At 38.4% G+C, this 23,841-nt stretch overlaps 1 protein-coding gene across 1 annotated transcript in view; it reads left to right on the plus strand.

The window, feature by feature from the left end:
- Nucleotides 1–23,841, plus strand: part of crhr2 (corticotropin releasing hormone receptor 2) — a 39,844-nt gene that overhangs the window by 14,002 nt on the left and 2,001 nt on the right. The window contains exons 3-11 of the mRNA XM_085141877.1: nucleotides 3,357–3,442; nucleotides 4,382–4,488; nucleotides 8,579–8,696; nucleotides 8,796–8,949; nucleotides 14,733–14,793; nucleotides 14,893–14,965; nucleotides 16,234–16,319; nucleotides 19,815–19,950; nucleotides 20,428–20,469. Coding sequence (XP_084998003.1) covers nucleotides 3,357–3,442; nucleotides 4,382–4,488; nucleotides 8,579–8,696; nucleotides 8,796–8,949; nucleotides 14,733–14,793; nucleotides 14,893–14,965; nucleotides 16,234–16,319; nucleotides 19,815–19,950; nucleotides 20,428–20,469 — 863 coding nt within the window. The remainder of the gene's footprint in view (nucleotides 1–3,356; nucleotides 3,443–4,381; nucleotides 4,489–8,578; nucleotides 8,697–8,795; nucleotides 8,950–14,732; nucleotides 14,794–14,892; nucleotides 14,966–16,233; nucleotides 16,320–19,814; nucleotides 19,951–20,427; nucleotides 20,470–23,841) is intronic.

Consider the following 23,841-nt stretch of genomic DNA (forward strand, 5'->3'; position numbering starts at 1 on the left):
TCTTGACTTTATGTCCTTGCTTGTTCTCGGACGTAGATGTCTGTAATATGGCAGCTTTGCTCTAGTTCTTGCTGCTTGAATAAAATATCAAAGTGCAATGAGCTATGAGATTCCCATGTTATTGTATGGCCTACTTTGTTCCATCTACTCAGCTCATGAAATCAAATTTCATATGGCTCGAAGTAAAAGCTGCTGTAACTGGCTCACGTGCATGGCTTTAATGTGATGCTTTCACTCAGTTTTTAGATATTGTAGCCTTTCAATTTCACTATATTTTGAAACCTATCCACATAAAAATCCTCAGATTTAGTGACTATTTCTCAAAACGGCATAACAAAGTGGGTAATTTTTGATAACCTATAAAGAGCGGCTTGGTCTTTTGAGGAGGCGTAAAAGTCGTATCAAGTTTTTCTTTTCTTTTTTAACCCAACCACCTGGGATAAGAGGAGGTCAGAGCAATCAAACACCACAAAAAGAAAGACAGCCTTGTGCAAACATTAAGTGAACTATTCCTGTTTATTGTCACTTCACAGTTGGTATAGCACAGCTGACAGAACAACCCACAGATAAATGAAACAGGTCAAGTTTAGCTTACAATTTCAATCAAGATCAAGCAATATTTAGTCTTTTTAATCATCTGTCTGAACATTTATGCAAGAATGACCAATCCAGACTAAATTTAAACGCTCTTTTCCTCATTTAGAGCTTCCAATTTTTCTAATCTTTGAACAGCCGTACAGTGTTTGTTTGCATGCCTCCAAGAAAGAGGACTGGCAGAGTGGCTAGCTGAAGAGGTGGGCATTGTTGGCAAAGACTATATCAGTTGGAAGTTGCACGTTTCTTCCATGTTCTTGTGCGTCTTTACCCCAGTGGAGCGTGGTCAGTGTTAAGTCGCTTACAGCATTGTTAGCACCTCACATGGAAGCTTTTAATCCTCCTCCCAAACTCACAGAATGAGTCATTTAGAGATTTTTTTTAACTGCGTGAATGTAATACCCTGTAAGGATAATGTGAAGAAAAAAGCCTCATCATGCCCACTGCACAGATGGCTTGTCAGAAATGTGCTCTCCCTGCACCAGTGCTTTGAATTAGTCCTGCCTCAGTGGTGCAGCTCACAGGGAGAAACCTGCTCCCCTTCCTCTGTTTCTTCACCTTCGCTGTTTGATTCGCAAACACAGTAGGATACTTGGAAAGTAACTGGAAAGTACTTTGTGCTGCAGCTATAATAATAGCTTAGCTTACTTGAAGGCGTCACTTCCTATTAATATGGATATTAAGTTAATGACATTTTAAAATGTGTTTTTTTTCCACACAGATTAAAAATAATGAATCAAAAGTGCCTGGAGGAATTTTGGCTGTTAATACCTTTAAGTAATACAGTCATCCTGTTAATGTCATCATACTGACTTTTAGCTTTATTTGCCTAAACTGAGACACCTGTGATTACTCTTCTTTTGTAATAAATGTGAAAAAATGTTTTTAATACCTTATTTATTTGCTGCTCAGTAGCAGCCACAGATTGAAATAAAAATAATTTGCTCTTCTAGTTTTGTTAATTCAACAAGCTTAAATTTGCTTCCCTGAGAACCATTGCAGTAGCTCAGTAAAACAGTTTGCAAGCTGCAAGTAATGAGTGAAGTGGTTATGGTGACACTACACTACACATCAAAGTCTCGGCATGTTTTTAAAATATCTTGACGTTGTGCTTCACAGAAATGTGGTGATGCAGTATTTAATCAATATTTAATTCAAAACAGTGTCTTTTCTACTCTGAGCACTACAAGCCACATTCACATTGCACTCTTTTCTATGCCTTTAAAGTGGCTTTCACACCCACCGCTGGATGCCAAGGTGGAAAACTGAACCACTGACCTTATGATTGTAGATGGACCCGAGTGCAAGACGAGCACGACCACACCTGACATTTCTAATTCTGCAGTTCAGTTTAAACTGCTATAATCTTCCTTATTCTCCCCACTAAAATTATCCTTTTCAGCTATTTTATGCATGTTGCCTCCAAATGAATGCAATGTGTTGAAGTAATGCTCCTGTTGGAGATCCTTGCCGTCTTCACTGCTTGTAAAAACAACAAATTAAAAAAAAAAATCAAACTTTAAACCCTGCAGACATGGAGCCTTAAATGCACCGGGACTTTGCTGAATGCCACATGGCACTTGATCAATAAACACACTGAGGCAGTTTCACACGATGAATATGGTTTTAGAACAAACTCATTCACGGTGTCGTAAACCACAGAGTCAGTTGTTTTATTGGTTTCACTGAATTGCCACTATGCCTGCACAAGTTGATCCCTCTCACATGGCTGAGAACTAGGATTTTCCCTCATGAAGAGCACAAAGCATTCTGCAGTCACGACGTGTCGCCATCAGTCAAGTGAAGAGCTTAAACCAAGCTCATTTTAAATCTTATTTCTCCTTGTCTTGTGTAGCTGCCACAAGCAGTTATGTGGTCTCTGCTGTCAAACAGCAAAACTGTCACATTATATAACATTAAATTGAATGCAAAGGATATTACTCTGTTCCCGCCACTGCTTCAAAAATCGCTGTAGGCACTTCTGAGGTGGACGTTGTCCTTGCTTTTTATTTTGTTGTTGACAAGAATGTTTGAATTAAGATGGGTTAATGTGAATGTTGCAGTTTACAGTTGGGTATGATATCAGTTTTCTAAACGTTCAGAGGAATGCATTTATTCATTCAACAATGCTTATTTTCAGGACAATATCAAAACCTTGCAGGATAATAAGTTAAATTAATGATTGCATGGATTTGGAAAACTGCACAAATTAGTTAAATAAAGGAATAAAATTGATTAAATGAATACTTTAATTGGCCATCATAATAATACAAAGGCAGAAACATGCTGCTGTGTTTCCCCCTGCCCTCTATACATTTCTTAGTGTTAAAGAGATAACAAGAGCCCACTGAATGCACAAGGAAGAACTTCAAAATGGAAAATGCAGTTCAAAGTTGATTATGGGAAGCGGGTTTTAAGAGATATGTAAATAAACTGACAGAGTAAGAGGCTTTGCATTTCCCTCCATGAATAAAAATTTGTATTGCTAAATTGGTATTCTGGGTGAGAGTCAGACGGATAGTAGTGCTCAACTTTGAACTGAGCTCTGAAGAAATTACAAGGATGGTTTAGCTTACCTTCTTGGAAAACACTTTACTGTAACAGCAAATCGCTGGTTTATGCCTGCACGTGACTTAGCTGATTGCAGTGCTTTGGAATAATGAATATGCGAGATCTGTATTTATCTTTATAGCTCAACATGCATTTTAAAACAATATGTTTGCGAGAATGCCAAAGCTTTACCGTTTTCTCTCTTCTTGCAGGGAGCGCTTACAGGGAATGTATGGATAACGGAACATGGGCGCTGAAGAGTAATTACTCCAACTGTGAACCCATTTTGGAGGAGAAGGTAGGTGACTGCAGGCGGGAGCGAATCCTGCAGTCCTTCAGAAAAACACTCATCATCGTCAGAAAAATTGCAATCAGATGCAACGATGAAAAAGAACCAAACAGAACCGTATGTCCCTTTATGATGCGGTGCGGTTACCTCCCCCCCCCCCCCCCCCCCCCTTTAAAACATGTTCTTTTTGAGCAGTATTGTCTGTGTCTTTGTAAACAAATCCGGAGGACAAACTGCAGGAGCAATGCACTGTGTGTAGCAAGTTTTGGCCTGATTACCTCGTACTGTGGCTCCGATTCTGTGTCTTGCTCTATATTCTTAGATAATTTTAAGCCAAGACTGAAGTATGTCAATGACATCTGCTTTTTATAATCATAGTTAAACCTCAGTACAATGAAGCCTGGATAGAGAAGCAGCTGAAACGATGTAGAGACAGCACTCTCATACAAATTATGTTCTTGTTATCATTCTCTTGCCATTAATTCAAAAATCTCGGACTAAAATTATTTAACTGCAGCCTAAGGGAAGCGTATTTGCTCCACCAATGTTGGGACCATTAGGTCTCTCAATAATGTTTGCAAATGGAACAGTTTAAAAGACAAAAAAAACCTACTTTCATTCAAGCATAGAATACTTTACTAACTGCTTCATTAAAGATGAGTGATTATTTGCATCAGTAATGTAAAAGCTTGGCTTTGAATGCACTCTGCATGCCACTGCCTCTTGGTTCCTCTACTATTGTCACGACCTAAGCATGTAATTACTTGTGATGATCCATTAGTGCATTGAACATGTATTAACATCTAAAATTTGCAGGGAAAAAGGCACTCTTGTTGTTAAACTGCATGCACTAGATAGGTTCTTCCACTGTGTTTATACATTGCTTTGTCTTTGTTTCTATTATGCAGCTGTAACAATAAAGAAGTAATTCATGGGCTGTCTTTTCAGAGAAAATATCCGATGCATTATAAAATAGCGCTGATCATCAACTACTTAGGCCATTGCATCTCTGTGGGAGCTCTTGTCGTGGCCTTCATTCTCTTCTTGTGCTTAAGGCAAGTACGAAAATAGTGCATATTTCAAACGTGTCCTGTATGCACCTCATGGAAGACAATTAGTGAAATCCACATCATACTCACACTACTTATCATTAACTTGCTTATGTCAGATGAATAGAACTCTGCAGCTCAGCCGCGATCGAGCACTCAGGCACAGAAGGGCCTAATGTGCGTTTCCCAACACTTGTGTTTGAAGGTGTATATCTTTTCATATCCTGGCTTGAAAACACACACACACACACACTCCCACTCGCTACATCAGTTATGACAAAAGAGGGCAAACACCAGCATCCTGAGATACTTTGTGTACTGAGGTTAGATCAATATGGGCTTCTGAAAGCAAATACCGATTATTTCAGGTTGGAGACTAAAATAGTTATCGTCTTCTGAGGTTAAATCTCCCTAGACTTCACAGAAAAATCAGCAACTACTTCTCCACATATATATTTATTCTTGGTCATTTTGGGAAATGCATTTGAAGAATCACCTGCAACTATAAGTCAGTGCTAAATCTTGTACAAAGATTAACATTCAGCAGCGTTTTAAAGCTGAAGATGTCTACATTTTTTAAAAATGTAAAACCCTAATTTGCATGAAAGTGCCTGTTCCCTGAGTCATAACTGTGTCAAATCTGAGCACACAAACATTATACATGCATTTTTAGAGTTATCACACTTTTAGTTTATCATGAATTTTTTGTAGTTCGAAACTAATCTCGTAATAATTGCCTGCAAACAGGAACTGGCAACTGGAAAAATTGATTGGCCTAAAAAAGGCTCAGTTTTCACACACTGACTGCAATTACAGAACTGCCGGAAAATTGATCAAAGGTATAAAAGCCAATAACCGAGCAAACCATTACAGCGGCTTCATCCCAAGTATAAACTTATTCTGTCAATATTCCAGCCTATATAATGTCATCTCACTGTGAATACACTGTCCTTTATCTTTAAACTTTTGACACTTAGACAATGATACAGGAGAGCACAAAAGAAGCAGAAAAAAGTGCCTTGTGAAATTTTAAGACATTCTCTAAACACATATCAGGAGGCTGTCAAGGCCTTGAGAAACAAATGCTTTATTTATTTCTCCTTACTCCAGCAGATGAAGGATCCTGTTCAGCACTATCAGTTTTGTCCTTAATCACACTGCCTCTATCTTTCCAAGTCGTTCTCCTGCATTGTGCGACAGCTTTCTAAATTTTTTCTTCATACTCACTTCTTAGAATTAATGCTGCATTGTACAACTGGTTCAAAATGCTGACTTCTGACAGCTACACAGAAGCACAGTCGTATTTAGCCCTGTTTTAAATCGCAACACTGGCTTCCTGAGACGTACAGGATGAATTTCAAAATATTGTGGCTCACATATAAGAGGTTGAATGGGCTCGCTCCAGGTTATCTATCAGACATTTTACAGTCCTACATCCCATGCCACTCACTTATAGGGCTGTTCGATATAACGATATATATCGGATGACGATATAAAAACGTCTATCGTTTCATTTGACGCTATCTCCAAAAGTTGATTCTGTTCATCTGGACGTAGCGTTTTCTGGGAGAAACGTTTCGTCACTCATCCAAGTGACTTCTTCAGTCTCAGCTGACTGCAGGTTTCCCCAAATCTTATAAACAGTACATTTGCATAATGACTGAAACCAGCCCACTGAAGGAACAATGGGCTGGGAGGTCAGTTCCTTAATCATAATTATGCAAATTCTCATGACCATTGATCAACAACCACTGACCAAAACCCACTGATCAAAGACCACTGATCAATGGCTATGAGTACCATTCACAGAGAGTTGGGGAATGACTGCAATCACAGCATTGTAAGATGGCGAAAGATGTACCCTTAGGCCCCCTCCTCGATTCAGAGATGGTCTTTCCTTTTTCACGTAAATGGCCTCCTTGACTCCACGCTCAAACCAGCGTTCTTCCCTGTGCAGGATGTGAACATCCTCATCCTTGAAAGAGTGTCCACTAGCCTGTAGGTGTAAATAGACTGCAGAGTCCTGGCCTGACGAGGTAGCTCTTCTGTGTTGTGCCATCCGCTTCGCCAGAGGTTGTTTGGTTTCCCCGATGTATAAATCCTGGCAATCCTCCTGGCACTTAACAGCGTACACTATGTTACTCTGTTTGTGTCGGAGGACCTGTTTGGGGTGGACCAATTTTTGGTGCAGCGTGTTTTGGGGTTTAAAAGCCACAGAGACCCGGTGTTTTGAAAAAATTCGTCTCAACTGTTCCGATACTCCTGACACATATGGGATCACTACAGGTTTTCGCTTGGGCAGCGGTTGTCCTTCTCTCCTGGATCGGCTGGAGCTTTCTTTAGGTGCCTTTCCAGCTTTGACAAAAGTCCAGCTGGGATAACCACATTTACTCAGGGCCTTTTTGATGTGCCGTTCTTCTGCCTCCCTGGCCGCTGTGTCAGTGGGGATGGTGTTCGCTCTGTGTTGTAGTGTCCTGATGACACCCAGTTTCTGCTCCAGTGGATGATGAGAGTCAAACCTTAGATACTGATCCGTATGTGTAGGTTTACGGTACACGTCAGCTTTTAGATGTCCCCCATTACTGATGGAAATCTCACAGTCTAAGAACGCTAACCTGCCACTTTTCATATCCTCCCTGGTGGGGAGGATATGGGGAGGTGGGGAGTACATCTTTCGCCATCTTACAATGCTGTGATTGCAGCCATTCCCCAACTCTCTGTAAATGGTACTCATGGCCATTGATCAGTGGTCTTTGATCAGTGGGTTTTGGTCAGTGGTTGTTGATCAATGGTCATGAGAATTTGCATAATTATGATTAAGGAACTGACCTCACAGCCCATTGTTCCTTCAGTGGGCTGGTTTCAGTCATTATGCAAATGTCCTGTTTATAAGATTGGGGAAACCTGCAGTCAGCTGAGACTGAAGAAGTCACTTGGATGAGTGACGAAACGTTTCTCCCAGAAAACGCTACGTCCAGATGAACAGAATCAACTTTTGGAGATTTATTTTCCTGGATGATTGAGAATGCATCAAGACATTTGACGCTATCGTTTGTTTCGTGGTGTCACAAAATAAACTGTTTATGGCAATATTTTTTCATCGTTTTGATGGTCACTGTAGTGGCTATATTAATTTCTTAAAGTTCTCTCTTTCTCTTATATTTAATATAACACTACGAATGGACAAGCGCCTGTTTTTATGCGTTGTCGTTAGCAACAACGACGGTAACACCATCGCGTGTCCGCTTGTTTATATTCCACATAAACCTTTCACAATAAAGCTCAAGATCCTGTTGAGACTTTTCAAAATAAACTGAATCACGTGAAAGAGCAGATTATTTACGGATGAGAAGTAAAAAAGAGCAGCCAGGTGCTAAAAAATAAACCTTAGACTGAAACGTTAGAACAGGCTTTTCCCCGCAGCACGCCGTGTAATAAATACTCACAAAGAAAACGGCGGCTGTTACAACTTATGTCTAAAAATGTATCGTTTCATGCATTGGTTAAAACACTCGACTCCAGGTACATGACGCACAGCTGGAAACACTGCCCGAGATTCACAGAATTTACAGAAAATGTTACATTTTTGTGATTTATATCGTTATCGGACGATAGAATTCTTATATCGGGATATGAGATTTTGGTCATATCGCACAGCCCTACTCACTTATGTCCGCTGATTAACGTCTTACAGTAATTGGCTTGTGCAGATCACCCTGCTGTCTTAGTCGCAGCCTTGGAATTGTCTCTGTTTCTGGATTAGATCATTTTCCTCAGTAACCCAATCCATCAGAAAACATACATCTTCTCATTAGCTTTTCTTTTCAGCTCAAATTACTGTAGTTTTAATTTATTGTGTCATTTTCATTTATTAATTTCATTAATTTCATTAATTTAGTAGCTTAAATAATTATATTTTATTTCTTGTTCTTAAATCATTTTGTATTGTTTCTGTTATAATTGTACTTGTTGTGCAGCACGTTGGTTCATGTGTCGTGTGCTTAAACGGTCTAGATGGAGTAATTAAACTGACCTGACTTGAGTTTGTTTTTCAAAACATCTTAATCAGCCATCTGCGTTTGGCTTATTGTTTTAGGAGCATACGATGTCTTCGAAACATCATCCACTGGAACTTAATCACCACCTTCATACTGAGGAATGTTATGTGGTTTTTGCTTCAGCTGATTGACCACAATATCCATGAGAGCAATGAGGTAACAGCAGTGATGTGTTATGGGGTTTGAAAGTATCACTGAGGTGTTAATTTACCAATACAAAGTCTTTAAAATCTTTTCTGAATTCTTTTTTTTCAGCCTTGGTGTCGCTTAATAACGACAATATACAACTACTTTGTGGTGACAAACTTTTTCTGGATGTTTGTTGAAGGATGCTACCTTCACACAGCCATTGTAATGACATATTCAACTGATAAGCTGAGAAAGTGGGTCTTCCTGTTTATCGGCTGGTGTAAGTATGACTGTTATCAGTGCATTTGTCATGCTATATTCAGCTCAAGGCATTTTTTATGAAACACATTTCATACTCTATGGAAAAACCATAGTGCTTTATAAACTCTATTCAAAGCATAAACAGGCGGAATATACAGACTTTAGTTTAATAAAATGGTCAAATGAAACCAAATAATACAAAGTATTGTTAGGTGACATTACCTTTACCTTAACCCTTTAAAACCGGTCAGAGCGGGCACACTCCGTTTTGCGCAACTACTTTTAAATCCCGGTAGCACTGCAACCATGTGAGCTAGCGCAGTAATTTTTTTTTGCATATGAAACCGGAGGAGTTGTACTTACATCTTATGCCATCAGCTTGTCCTCGGTCACAGTTTCCTTCCATATAAAGCTTTGCAAAAACTGCATAAAAAGCGCTTGCAGCAACAAAAACATAATATTCCAGAAACACGTTTTGCCGATCAGATCAGCTGTTCATAACACTTCCTACGTTGGAATAGACGTCAGCACGAATTATCGCATGTCCGCCATGACCCGCCCGAAACCGGAAGTGACGTCATTTTCGCGGAAATGTAGTTTTTTACCATCAGGGCCTCATGAGCCTATACTGGTGTTTTTAAAAGTTATGTTTGACTTTATGACTTTCTGTGTCGTTTCTGGGATGCTTAGGACTCATATTGCACTGCTGGAAATAGTTTATTTTGATGCATATGCTGCTTTTTTGCAAATTTGCATTATAAAATTTATTTTCGTTTTTCCTGCAGTATATAAAAATTGGTGTATTTCAAAAATAAAACTATGAAGACACTCAAAATAAATTTCCTGTGGTGGGAAACTATTTTGTGCAACTTTTTTGTATTTACAGTTTTGAGGGATAAGCCTCTTAAATTTCTCTAACTAGAAATATATGTTAAAAAACAAAAACGATTTTCAATTTTTTTTGTAGTTTATTGCACTTTTTTGCAATTTATGTAATTACTATGCACTTAATGCATACATATTATTAAAATCTGGGCTATAATGGTTGTATTGATGTATAGCAACTTGAAATGCTCCCAAAAATGGCTCTACAACATGTAAAAATATAATATAAGCTCTGGCGGACTTGGTTCTATGGTAGGTCTTAAAGGGTTAAGCCAAGCTATCATCTGTTTGGACATAATGAACATAAGCTTTCCTTTGATGAACCAATACTTTTAAATGAGTGGATTATGTAAAATGCACCATTTCAAAGGGAATAAATCTAAAAACATGGCACAGCAATGATATTTTTATCCATTGTGTTATTAAAATCTGTCACTGTATTTATAGAAGTTTTTTTTTAAATTTTACTATACTCTGATCTCTCTAAAAACTGGTTGATAAGGTTATAAGACATTTCTTTAGAAGATTAAAGTACAGCAGAAAAAAAAGCGGCTCGTACAAATGTCAAATATTTATTTGTGTTATTGATTTTTGAAGGACATACATAATCAGCTAGTCATTAAATCAGCAACCAGGGCACACATGCATTTAGACATGTAGACATGATCAAGACGGCCTGCTGAAGTTCAAACCAAGCATCAGAATGGGGAAGAAAGGTGATTTAAGTGACTTTGAACATAGCTGGGATTTTTCAATAAATCCTCTTGAGAATTTACAGAGAACAATTAAAAAAACAAACAAAAAAAACAAACAAAACAAAACAAAACAAAACAAAAAACAGTTCCCTGGGTGAAAATACCTCTTTCAATTCAATTCAATTCAATTTTATTTATATAGCGCCAAATCACAACAAAAGTCGCCTCAAGGCGCTTCATAGATACAGAGAAAAACCCAACAATCATATGACCCCCTATGAGCAAGCACTTTGGCGACAGTGGGAAGGAAAAACTCCCTTTTAACAGGAAGAAACCTCCGGCAGAACCAGGCTCAGGGAGGGGCGGCCATCTGCTGCGACCGGTTGGGGTGAGAGAAGGAAGACAGGATAAAAGACATGCTGTGGAAGAGAGACAGAGGTTAATAACAGATATGATTCAATACAGAGAGGTCTGTTAATACATAGTGAGTGAGAAAGGTGACTGGAAAGGAAAAACTCAATGCATCATGGGAATCCCCCGGCAGCCTACATCTATTGCAGCATAACTAAGGGAGGATTCAGGGTCACCTGGTCCAGCCCTAACTATATGCTTTAGCAAAAAGGAAAGTTTTAAGCCTAATCTTAAAAGTAGAGATAGTGTCAGAGGTCAGAGGAGAATGGAAAGACTGCTGCAAGCTGGTGGAAAGGCAGCAGTAACCACTCATTTACACCAAGAAGAGCATCTCTGAATGCACAACTCTTCAGACCTTGAAGCCACGTCAGAAGATCAGACTCGACGCCACTCCTGCCAGCTAAGAACAGGAAAGTGAGGCTCCAATTCACACAGGCTCACCGAAATTGTACAACAGAAGATTGGAAAAATATTGTCTGGCCTAATGACTCTCAATATGTTCTGCAACACTGTCAGAATGGTGGAAACAGCATGAACAGAGGTGGCAAAAGTACAGACGTTCTGTACTTAAGTCAAAGTACAGATACTAGCTTAAAAAAATACTCCAGTCAAATTAATTCAAAGGTTTCACTCAAGTAAAAGTACCGGCTCTAAAATATACACAAAGTAAGAAAGTAAAAAGTGGGTCCTTGAAGATCATTTATACCAACCTTGTGGTATATCAATGTGATAATAAAAAATACTAGTATATAAGTATACATTTTTTATGTAAATTGAAATAATCCTTAAATATACTCAGCTTGAATCAGTTAAAGAGAACATGAGCAGAAAAAAAGAAGGAAAATGAAAAATATCTCAGTTTTTTGTTGCCTACATTGTAGAGGGTAACTTTGCCTCTAACGAGGAACATGAGTAGTGAAGAGGTTAAAGTGGGATTCAGCAGGTGAGGGAACCCTAATATCAGTTGTAGTGGTTCAGCGTGGGGAAAAAGAATCGCAGCTCACAATAATTTCTATTGAGAGCTCCAGTAGGTTTTCTTAATATAGCTGCTGTGATCAGCTGATCTAAATCCACCACAGTGCAGCAAGTTAACCAGTTTATCCTGCACTAACCTGCAGAGTATTTTCATGCAACCTTTAAATACACAGTTAGTCTAGCTCAGTTTGTTTTGCAGCATGTTTCACAATATGAAAAAAAAACATGTCGCATTTACAGACCTGTACATACCTGATTAAAAAATTTAAAAACTTGCATATCCAATTTATCAAACACTACTGAGCAGTCCTTACCTTTAAATCTAACCTCTGTTCTTCATCTCCTGTCCCGCCTTTCTTATCTTTCTCTGAGTGACGTTAGCTCTCTTTCTTTTCTCTCCCTGTGAAATACAGCAGCTGGACCTTCAGCTAGAAAAAAAAAACTGCGAAATAAACTGCACACAGACAGTTTGTTTGTTAAGCTGATAGAAACACTGCATTTGAAATTACCTGCCACAGTGACAAAACATCACTCCTTTAATACTCACTTGTCTTTTGTAGAGCTGACTATGGCACACGTTTGTTTTTTTTGTGTGTGTGATGCCGTTTTGTCAGTATGGACCAACAGCTTTGAGGAATTCAACCTTGTTCGATCTATGCCATGAAATATTAAGGCAGTTTTAAAGGCAAAATTGGATCCAACATGGCGCTAGCAAGCTGTAACTAACAGAGTGACTGGTGAATGTGCTCAAAATTAGAAAAAGAACAGTTTGTCAAACCATACATATACTCAAAAGGAGAATTTTACTTTTCTTGCAAAAATTGAAAACCAGGTTGTGACAAAACACTGTTATCAGGCGTTATTGTTTGAACTGAACATGTGCCCGAGAGTACAATCACTTCTCCAGTGAAGAGGAGGGAAACTCTTTGGTGGTTCATATCCGAGATAAGACTTTAATTTAATGAAAGAACCGGCATGCAGCGTGCTTGACTTTGAGTCCTGAATATGCAGCAGATATCCTATCATGACCCTATAAATTATCTCACCTTGACTGATAAATCAAGCTTATTATATGCTGTACAGAGCCAACATCATCAGGGACAGAAATACACAAAGTATTCTGCTCGCATGCTTCCCGGAAACACTGAGATTTTCTGCTTCTGTTTATGTAATGGACATAGTGTGCTCAGCAGAAAGAAAAAAAAACCCTCATACTTTACTTCAAACTAGGTCATGAGAAAATGAGTTAATGGAGCTTTGTGAGCACAAGATTAAAATATGATGTCTTATCAGTAGATGTAGAGAGTAGATGGCGGTGAACGACAGATGGATGATATTATTGGGAAGCTAATGTTAGCTTTGAAATAGAAATTTAAAAAAGATGTCACACATATTCATCAGATTTTTAATTCTCTAATATGATTTTAATAAGAATATAATAGTAAGTACTGACAGCTTGTCTCATAAAGATTAGATTAGCAGAGTAGTTCCTATTTGCAGGTCCACTCATCCACTCCACCTCCATATATAAAGTATTATCCATTTAAGTCGTTAATTTCATATTAACAATCATGGAGTATGTACAATATAATATATGCTTTATTTTAAATGGGGTTATTGCAGGTGCTTTCTCACTGGGTTTCATTTGGAGAGGCTTCTAATTAATTTCATTAGGAGGTGATAGAAGTGGGGCGCATGAAATCTGTCCGCTACCACAGGTCTGATGAGCTGGGATCAAAACTGCTTTTGATGTGTGTTTTATTTAAAGTGATTTTACTGATACCTTTTCAGATTTACGAACATTTCGTCCGATTTGTGGACATTTTCCTCCTGCAAAGCTTGACTACATCTGCTCAGTGTTCTGTCTGCTTTTAATATTTCTGATTTATGCACTGGATAAGCTACCTGGAAGATATTTAGCTCAGTTAGTCGCAGAGGGAACGCGAATAGAATCAGCTGCATGTTGAAAAGGAGTGGACTTTCCCTGACCCGTGGTCTGGACTGCTTTTGGGCAGCAGTGAGATATTCTTTACTTTTTCACTTTAACGTTACATGTTACATGTAACGAAAAGACTTTGATGAAAAACAGGCTGAAGACAGCTAATAAAATTAGTATGCTCTGAACGATGATTGCATTCGCGTTTGATTGATACGGTCAGTGCAGTTGCTCTTTTCTGGAGAGGTCAATGCTTTTTATAAGAAATCTCAGCCTATTCAAGCACACTTGGTCTTACCTTGTCAGGCCTGGCTCCTAACACGCTGATTTAACACGCTGATTTGACACGTTAACGCATGGCCTTTATTCAGCAGTGACTAATTTTAGAGGTATGGTGAATGGTCCTTTTTCGTTTTACTAAAGCAGTTAAAAAAGATTGTTTTGATTTGAACGTGCATGTTGTTTGTTTTATATGTGAAAAACCTTCTATTTACTTTGTCAAAGCATCAACATCAAACATTTTTCCAGATATACATTACATGCTGGACTAGGGGAAGCAGTTGTGATTCATGAGTTATATGGTATGACTCTGAAGCCCCTTTTGGCAGAGATTATGCTACTGTTGCCGTTACACTATAACCCTTGAGGGCAGTAAAAATTGGAGCATGTTCTAACTTTATTCTTTGTAGTTGAAGCGTGTTAGCTTGTTATCCCCTCCCCCTCCCCATGACTGTGCATGTAACAAAACAAAAACCGAAAAGCAAAGAAAAAAAAAAACTATCTTTGATTCTTATCTTTATTATTCTGACCTTCTGTCTTCAATGCCATGAAAAAGAAAATCTGTTTACCAAATACGTTTTATTTTATTTCCACTTACACGACTCTTCCTTGTTATTCCAGGTATTCCATGTCCTATAATTGTGGCTTGGGCCATAGGAAAGCTGTATTACGAAAATGAACAGTAAGAAATCCCCTAATAATTTGTGGCCACATAATTTGAATGTTTTCTGGATAATTTCTTTAATTAATGGTACGTTTCTTCTTCTTTTCCTGTCAACAGATGCTGGTTTGGTAAAGAACCTGGAAAATACATGGACTACATTTACCAGGGACCTGTTATTCTTGTGCTTTTGGTGAGCTACAACAAAGAAAATTGACTGTAAATTTATTGCCATCAATTTGACATTATTTGCTAATTAACATAGAAAATCTGCCCTATACTGATTTTTTTTGCATTTCTGTGCAGTGACTAGATTAGAAAGTCACAGCAGTACAGTGCAAAAGTACTGAGCCCCTCATTTTTGAATATTTTGTGCAGCCATTTATTGAAACATGCAATCATGGAACATTTTTGGTGTGACCACCTTTATTCTTCAACACAGCCTGAGCTCTCTTTGGCAAGCTTTCCAGCAATTCCTTTAAGCAGCCTTCAGGCTCGAAAAAGAACTTTTACAATACCAGCAAGCTTCAAAGGCAGCACAACCAGCTGGTCATACCAACATATTGACTTTCAAGTATTCTTCAGGACAGTCTGGACTCTCTTAGACAAGCTTTTTTTGTAATTTCTTTAAGTAGTCTTCAGAATTAGGCTTCTTTGAAGGACATCAAAAGCTTTTCTTTGGATGTTGTCTTTTGTTCTGTTCTCCATGAAGATGATCTTACACTTTTTCAACAATGTTGTGGTCTCAGCTCTGTGGAGGCCAATCCATGACTAATAGTATTCCACTGTGTTTTTCTATCCAGGTAGGACTTTAGTATATTGATCGTTTGAAATACAAAAAAAAAACCAAAAAAAAAAAAAACCAAGCTGTTGCCAATCAGATGCTTTAGATATGATATTACATAGTTAATCAATATCAATTTCATTTCACATTTCTGCATTTTTGATTCCATATGAAAAATACAGCCCCAAAGCAGGACACAGCTTCATGTTTTTACATGTGGCCAGTGGTCAGCATTAAGTGAACTGACAAACAAAAAGCATCCCACTGAAAATAGTCAGGTGCAAGGACTGGACTGAAAATGAATTAAAAAGGACTCAATGTCCAAAGAAAAACTTCTGTCTGACTCCTTTGAAGCTAAATATAAAGAAATGAGGGATGACTCATAACTTTTGCACAGAACTGTAGTCTTAAGGGTTTCCAAACAAAAGACTTCTGAAAATAAGAAATTGATTTCACATAAATGTTTGTGCTTATGTAAGTCCTTATGTAATTCCTTAGCAACGTGTAATATGATTAATCACTGTCTTGTTAAGGAAGATTACATGCTTTGACTGGTGTTACTTCTTCTCTCCCAGCTCAACACTGACTGAGCTGTCTGATATTTTCCCCCTCTGTATAATATAAGTCATTAGCACAGCATTTTAAAGTAATAATTTCCTTATGTCTTCTTCTTCTAGATAAACTTTGTTTTCCTCTTCAATATAGTTCGAATTCTTATGACCAAATTAAGAGCTTCAACCACATCAGAAACAATACAGTACAGGTGAGTTGATTCTGTTGGTAACTGCGTATAAATGTAGGAGCAGTACACTTTGTCTTCCTTCTTTCAAGGACATTAAGGAGTGTTTCAGAAGAAGCACTTTTTTAGAGTTACTAGACTCATTTAAACCTTTATCATCAGCATCAGACCTCATTTCATACAAATCTAAGAGCGTTAATATCCTATCAGTGAACAGATGTTTGGTGATCAAAGGGTCCGGTGTTAATGATAATTAAATCAAACTGCTATTAAGGAAGAAATCTGTTATTGTGGTTGTGACTTTTGCCTTATGACTTTAAGGCTAAGTATTGGAAATTTTGTGGGAAAAGAAACTAACTTCACTAAAAAACTTTAGCTGTGATTTGGTGGCTTGTGAAATTTGGATGGTAGAGTCATAGACCACATGAAAGCACCCATCCAACCTTCTATGAATGGTTCAGGCTTTTGGTGGTGCAGTGATGGTGTAGGGGGGATATTTTCTTGACATACACTGGGCCCTGTAGTAGGGATGCAACGATACCAATTTTTTCAAACCGATACGATACCGATACTTGGATCTGAGTACTTGCCGATACTGAGTACAAAAACCGATACTTCTACCACACACACACACACACACACACACAAATGCAATGAATTGGAAGACAGGTTTTATTTTATTCTCTGCCGATAAAAAAATAAAATCGTAATAAAAATGACCACAAAAAAAATTTCAAGTGAAAAATAAGCACTTCTGTTAAATTATTGCGGAGTATCCACATTGTAATTTAACAAAATATCACTGAACTATTGGGCACTGTCTCGAGCTTTCAGAATAATAAATAAACACTTCTGTTTGGAATAAAATACATACAAATTAGGTTTGAGAATAAAATAAACTTTTAAATTATTGCAGAGTGTCCAATTTCATATCGCGGCTCGAGTATGCTGAGAAGACGGTTCAATCCTATGCTTTCCACAACCGGCATTGGCTGGTCATCCAGAGAAATAAAATGAGTCAGGACCTCTGTTATTTTGACTGCCAGTGGATTTTCTCTTGACATTTTTCATCGCTTTTCCAAAACCTGAGTTAAAGTTGGCTGTTCCGGTCCACACTGCTGACATTTTGTTTAGCCTAGCTACAGCAGCCTCCAGTTTCTCTTTTTTATCTGGAGCTGCCAGTCTCACTTGCCTAACCCTGTGCCTGTTTAGCGAGGGATGTCCCCCTAGTGACCAATCTAAAAAACTACAACAGAAATGACCAGCCACCCTCTGACTAATGAAATAAGTTAGTATCGGTTCATGGTATTGGTTAACTTGTATGAGTACACACACATTTTACAGTATCGGCCCCGATACCCGATACCAGTATCGGTATCGGTGCATCCCTACCCTGTAGTACTAAATGATCATCATTTAAACACTGACCACCTCCATCCCTTCATGACTACAGTGTACCCATCATCTGACAGCTGCTTCCATCAAAATAATCCTTCATGTCTCAAAGCTCATATCATCTCGAAGTGGTTTCTTCGACATGACAATAAATTCACTTCGCAAATGCCAAATGTCGCCACATGTTAATCCAACAGTGCACCTTTCGGATGTGGTGAATGGGAGGTTCACATCATGAATGTGCAGCTGACAAATGTACAGCAACTGTGAGATGTTATGTTATGTTAAAGTGTCATGTTAAAACGGATCAAAGTCTCTGAGGAATGTTTGAGGAACCTTATTCAAACTATGCCACAAAGGATTAATGCAGTTCTAAAGGCAACACAAAGGCCAACACAGGTCTAACCTGGTAACCAGTGTGCTTAATAAAGTATATAATAATAATAATATAAGCCTAAAACAAAATAAGTATATTGTCTTGTCTTGTAACTTATTACAGGACACTGCAAAAGTATTACAAATGTACTTCTTACCCATAAAATAAAGATTCTAGACAAACGCCTCAACCTTAGTGAACTCAGTTGCAATACTTCATGCAAGAAGTTCTTTCACTTACACGCACTAGTAACAGTTAAAGGGGAAAAACCTTGAGTTTGTCTGATTCTGTGTGCCTGAGAAGTGAGCAGAGATTTGGTGTGCGCTTGAGAGGCCCGAGCTGAGTGCATACCTGAACGATGTTGTTAGGTTGTGTATCTGAAATGGCTGAAATTGCTAAAATAGTGAGCTTGTTTTTCTACCTGCTGTTACTGTGTCAAGTGTGTTTTTCACCAGTGGGGATTATTTCAAGCGCACAGAGTGTTTTCAGTGTCATGGCTCAGACAATCTGAGTGTAGTCTTTTCAGGCTGGCGCTGGATTGCTGGTGGTCGTTGTGAGCCATACAAATTTAAGCAAATGAAGCACAAGGGTTTCAAGCTGAACTTCTTGACCTTAAAAAAATTGATTGTTTTAAAATGAAAATTATAATCAGTAAAGGCAAAGAAAGGTTTGTGGTCATCCATAAATTATGGGACTGTCATAGCTCATATTAAAAGTCCCCACCATGGTCTTTTCTGTTATTCCTTGAATTAGGTTTGGCTGTTGCCCTTATGATTTTGAATCTTTTTCTCATGTGAGTGCTTTCAGAGTTTTCCCTGTCTGAGCCTGTGTGTATTTTGTTCTGCAAGTATTGTTTTTTTGTCCTTCTTTCTTTTACTTGCCATTTTGTTTTCCTCATGTGGCTTTATGTGTTTTCACTTTCTTTTTCCACCCTGATTTGATTGATTTCACATGTGTCTTATTATCCCTCTCCCTAGTCCATATAGGCGTTGTTACATTTCTCGCCTGTTCTCGAGACTCCCTTGTTTTCTGCTGCCTCCCTGTGTTTTGGATTGTTCCTGTTGGGTTTTGGATTCCTTTCATTTGAGTTTTTCCATCAGACTGCACACTGCTTTTGGTTGTCTATGAGTTCTAGATTAAGGTTTCTAGTTTATCCATCCACTTGCCAGTGCCTGCTGTGTCTGCTTATTGGATCCTCTTGTGAACATTTCAAAGTATGGGACAGTTTGAGCTTTATTTTGAAAAACAAATTCCGAGAGCCGAAGCAAAAATGGCTTGGACGTGCTCTGAGGAGGCGTAGTGGACATGTTGGACATGTGACAGGACTACAGAGGAGGTTTATGGATGCAGTGGAGGAGGACATGCTGAAGATGGCGAGACAGACGATAAATCATCCACCTTTTCATCTATAGATGTGATGGCTTATTGTTGCATTGCAAAACCAAGAAAGCTAAACTTTGCTCTTATTCACACTGTCAAAATTATTACAGAAGAACTAGAATTAGTTCTTCTGTAATAAGAACTAATTATTACTAATTATTATTATATGTGACATACATATTTTTGCTACCCCTGAAAAGGGGCCCATCTTCCAATCTGAAACATCCATGTGGTGGAGGGTGACATTTTTATTTTTATCCCAGTCTGCCGCTGACACAGAGTCATGCATTTTCCAGAATCCACTGGGCTGACATTCAAGGCTCAATTTTTGCAATTCTATAAATGAGACTCCAACTCTGTCTTCACAGAAAAGCCGTGAAAGCAACACTAGTCTTGCTACCTCTGCTCGGCATCACCTACATGCTCTTCTTTGTGAATCCGGGGGAGGATGACATCTCGCAAATTGTGTTCATCTATTTCAACTCCTTTCTACAGTCTTTTCAGGTGAGATTATGATTAATAATACAGTGTGACAGTGGCCAGAGTTTGAAAGCCCACACTCACTGCCCACAAAGTTAAAAATATGAATCATTCTGATTTCTTAATGTGTTTTTATCTCAGAGTTGTATCGCTACTTTAAAGAGTGACTTTTCAGGTTCTAAAGCTTCTTGTGGGAAGATGATTTGAAGCAGCATCCTGGCTGCGCTTACACACAACATGGCCCTCCTACCTCATGTTCAGTGCTCTCAGCTGTCAGGAATAACAGAGCCATGTGGGCATGATTTCTGCTCTGTGGCTATTTTTTATTTATTTATTTATCTCCTGTGCTTAAATGTAGGGCTGAGTAGGGGAAGGGGGGTTCGAATAGAGCTTTGGAAATTTGTTTTGCCTTTTATTTATAATGATTGCGTCTAATTACTGTGCCATTACATAATACAGGCACATTTTCTGCTTCTAATTCTAATGTGTCTTATTTTGCAGGGGTTCTTTGTGTCAGTGTTTTACTGCTTTCTAAACGGAGAGGTGAGTCACTGGAGTTTAGCAAAACACCCGTTATTTATGATGTTAATTTTACCGTCAATGTCTTTGGGTTTTTTTCTTTGATACACAAGCTTAATAAAACCATAAATTGATAGCCTTAATTAGTTTTAATATTGTTTTTCTAACTTGCCTCCAAGTTAACATTTTTATGTTCAACCAGGGGGAGGATCAAGAAGCCGTAATAGAAAAGAAAATGCCAAAGAGTTTCCGTGCAGTCAATGAAATAACAGCATAGAAAACTTTTATGAGGCTGTCTCATTTTTGCCTGATTGAAATAAAAGCAAATTACCAAAACTCCAGCTGGTTAAAAGTCATTAACGCCATTATGATTACACATAAATTGTGATGAATTGCGATAGAAAGAAAAAGGACTCTCTTGCTGCGCGCTCTCATCCCTCAAATTATTGAAACTCGGGGGTAAAGAGTTTGTTAATTTAATGACGTGATGTGAAGAAATTGAGTCATCCTATTTGAACATATATTAATTGCAATTTAAGACTCTGAGTGGCAAACAACAAAACAAAAAAAGCAACTGTGTGACTTTAGGCCACATTACAAACGACTGCTGTAAAGCGATCCTTATTTAAAAAATGAAAAATTAGGAGGGTTGACTTAACTATTGCTATTTATTATATGATTTTGCTGGTATAGTGCATAAAAACCACATAGTCCAGTTCTGTCACAGCTTGTTGTTTTCAGATTTTGGTTTATGTCCATATGGACATTCTGGCTTCCTGTTCTTCTGTGTCTGGCTTTAGTATCATTTTTAGAAAAAGAAATAGTGCATAAATATGTAGAACACTTTTCAAACCACAGTTACAAAATGCTCCACTAATATCAAACAAAATACAAAATGACAAATACCACAAATATAGAAATGTCATTAAAACTTACGCTCCCTTTTTATGTGAGCTGTCAGGGTGAGTGTGACACTTTAATATAACCCCTGATTTGGCTTCATTAGCTGGAAGGAAATTTGGAGCTATCCAGCGTTTTATTGCTGAAAGACAGACAGGGATCTGAGAATGGTCAGTATAGTTTATATATCATCTGACATAAATAGAGCTTAACACAAGTAGAATCAAGACTAATGAGAGACTAATAAATCTATTTGCAGGACTCAAACTGAAATTGATTCAATTAGCTACTGACGTGGTTCATAAGACAAAAATATCCAGTACCTGGGGATCCAATTATTAATTTCTTCTGCAGTGGTCAAAGTCAAACCGTGTTATGTTTACTACTGTCAGTTATCTAGACACAGAACAAGTGTTAATTGAAAGAATTTGTGTCAAAGTCAAAACATCCTTTTTCTGTCATAACGCTGTTATGACAGAAAGGCAGGCAGGAATAGAACCCAAAAACGCAGAACACAAATGCAGGACTGAACTCACTTTACTGCTGGATTCAGAAACTAAGCTAACTGAAAAACTAAACAAAACTAAACTGGAATGACACTAAGAAACTAAACAGCCAGAATACACAGCCGGAGGAATGAGGGAGATCAAGAAGAGGCAGGAGGAGACACAGGCATATATACACCAGGAATAAGGGCAGAGAGGAAACACCTGGGAAACACGGCTGGACGTAATCTAACTGACAGGGGAACCAAAACTGAACGAGATGCACACAGGACAAGAGACTGTCAGAATAAAACAAGAAACGTGAGAAACATGCGCTGAGCCGCAGACTGACTGAATACAGGGAACAGAGGGAGGAGAAAGAGACGAGTAGGTAGACACAGACAGGGGGCAAGGGCACGAGAGCAACCAGACAGACACACAGAGACATGACTGGGAAACAGGCGAATAAACATGGAGACAAGAGAGACTTCACAGGGAGGCACAAATAACTAACACAGGAGATTCTGGGGAGGACACACGCAGACCGAGACAAACGGGACACGAAAGGGAACAAAACTTGATGAACGAAGAAATAACCCCAGGGCTCTCAAACTGAACATAACAATCACAAATACTCCATGAAGAAAGAAGAAGAGCAAACAATGCAAAACAAAATGCCTCATGAAGCCAAACTAACTCAAAACACTAGGTCAACAATGACAGCTATGACATGGCCATGACAGTTTCAGATACTGGGTCAATTATAGACCGGCAAGCCATTGAAATCAAATGAAACATTATGTCCTTCAAGTCTAAAGGATGCATTTATTTATATAGTGAGGCATAGTGTTAGCATGTTTAGTAGGAAATTTGAAGCGTTGACTTAAGTCAGGGGTGTCCAACTCCAGGCCTCAAGTGCCGGTGTCCTGCACGTTTTAGATGTGTCCTTGATCCAACACAGCAGATTTAAATGGCTAAATGACCTCCTCAGCATGTCTTGAAGTTCTCCAGAGGCCTGGTAATGAACTAATCATTTGATTCAGGTGTTTTGACCCAGGGTGAGAAGGATTTTGCTTTTTGGGACTTTTGGATTAATATTGATGTTATCTGGAATTGTTGAGGCTCTTTAGTCAAAGATCTTGAATTGATCAAAGCAATCAGAAACACTGAGGCATATACATTGTGATGGAAAGAAAGATTCCTGAATAAAACTCTGTTGGAGGATTTCATAATGACAGGGACTGCATTTTCCGCTCTTAACCCAAATGAATCAATTAGATGCTTTCTGGCAGACAAACCATGAAACACTTGAGGGAAGATGACCAACTTTAATAATTGACCGACACATTTCGGCTTGTGGCCTTCATCAGGGTCATGATGAAGGCCACAAAAAAAAGAAAGAAATCTATTGCTTTGTTACAAAAAGTAATAATCAAAGCTGTCTTCAAAAGAGCTATTGGGAGTCCGAGACGGGACTCTCGATTGAGCTGATAGTGAAGCCAAAATGCTGTGTAACTCTTCACAAGTGAAGTAGACATATAACTTCTGAGAAAGAAACCTTTTTTTTCCAGGGCAAAGTTGCCAGGCCTTTTAAGCAGTTTCACTCAATGATTTGATGCATGCAATTTTTATGTTCTGGGGGACCATTGAAATTCCCATTCTTTTAAATGGGGTCTTTAAAATAAGTGCCCAAATAACTGCCTAAAAGTGTTAAGAAGATGTCAAGTCCTAGCGAGTGGCAGGACTTGCATCAAAGAACATTGACTGCAGTCATTAAAATTAATGTGAGTGTGGGAAACTTTGTACCTGACTTGGATTCAAAGGACTGAATACGGACACGGGGAGGTGGATGAGCAGCAGAGACAGAAATTAGGTTTTGTGGCCAAATATGCTGAAATCACCATTTATTTGATTTTAAAATATAACGCCAGATCATGGTGGAAGGTTGTGAAGGTGACTTTTATTAAGAATCACTTTCAGAAAATTTTAATAAAAGAAAAACCTATAAATC

The sequence above is a fragment of the Neolamprologus multifasciatus genome, chromosome 18 (genome assembly GCF_963576455.1).
Source record: "Neolamprologus multifasciatus chromosome 18, fNeoMul1.2, whole genome shotgun sequence".
Taxonomy (NCBI): domain Eukaryota; kingdom Metazoa; phylum Chordata; class Actinopteri; order Cichliformes; family Cichlidae; genus Neolamprologus; species Neolamprologus multifasciatus.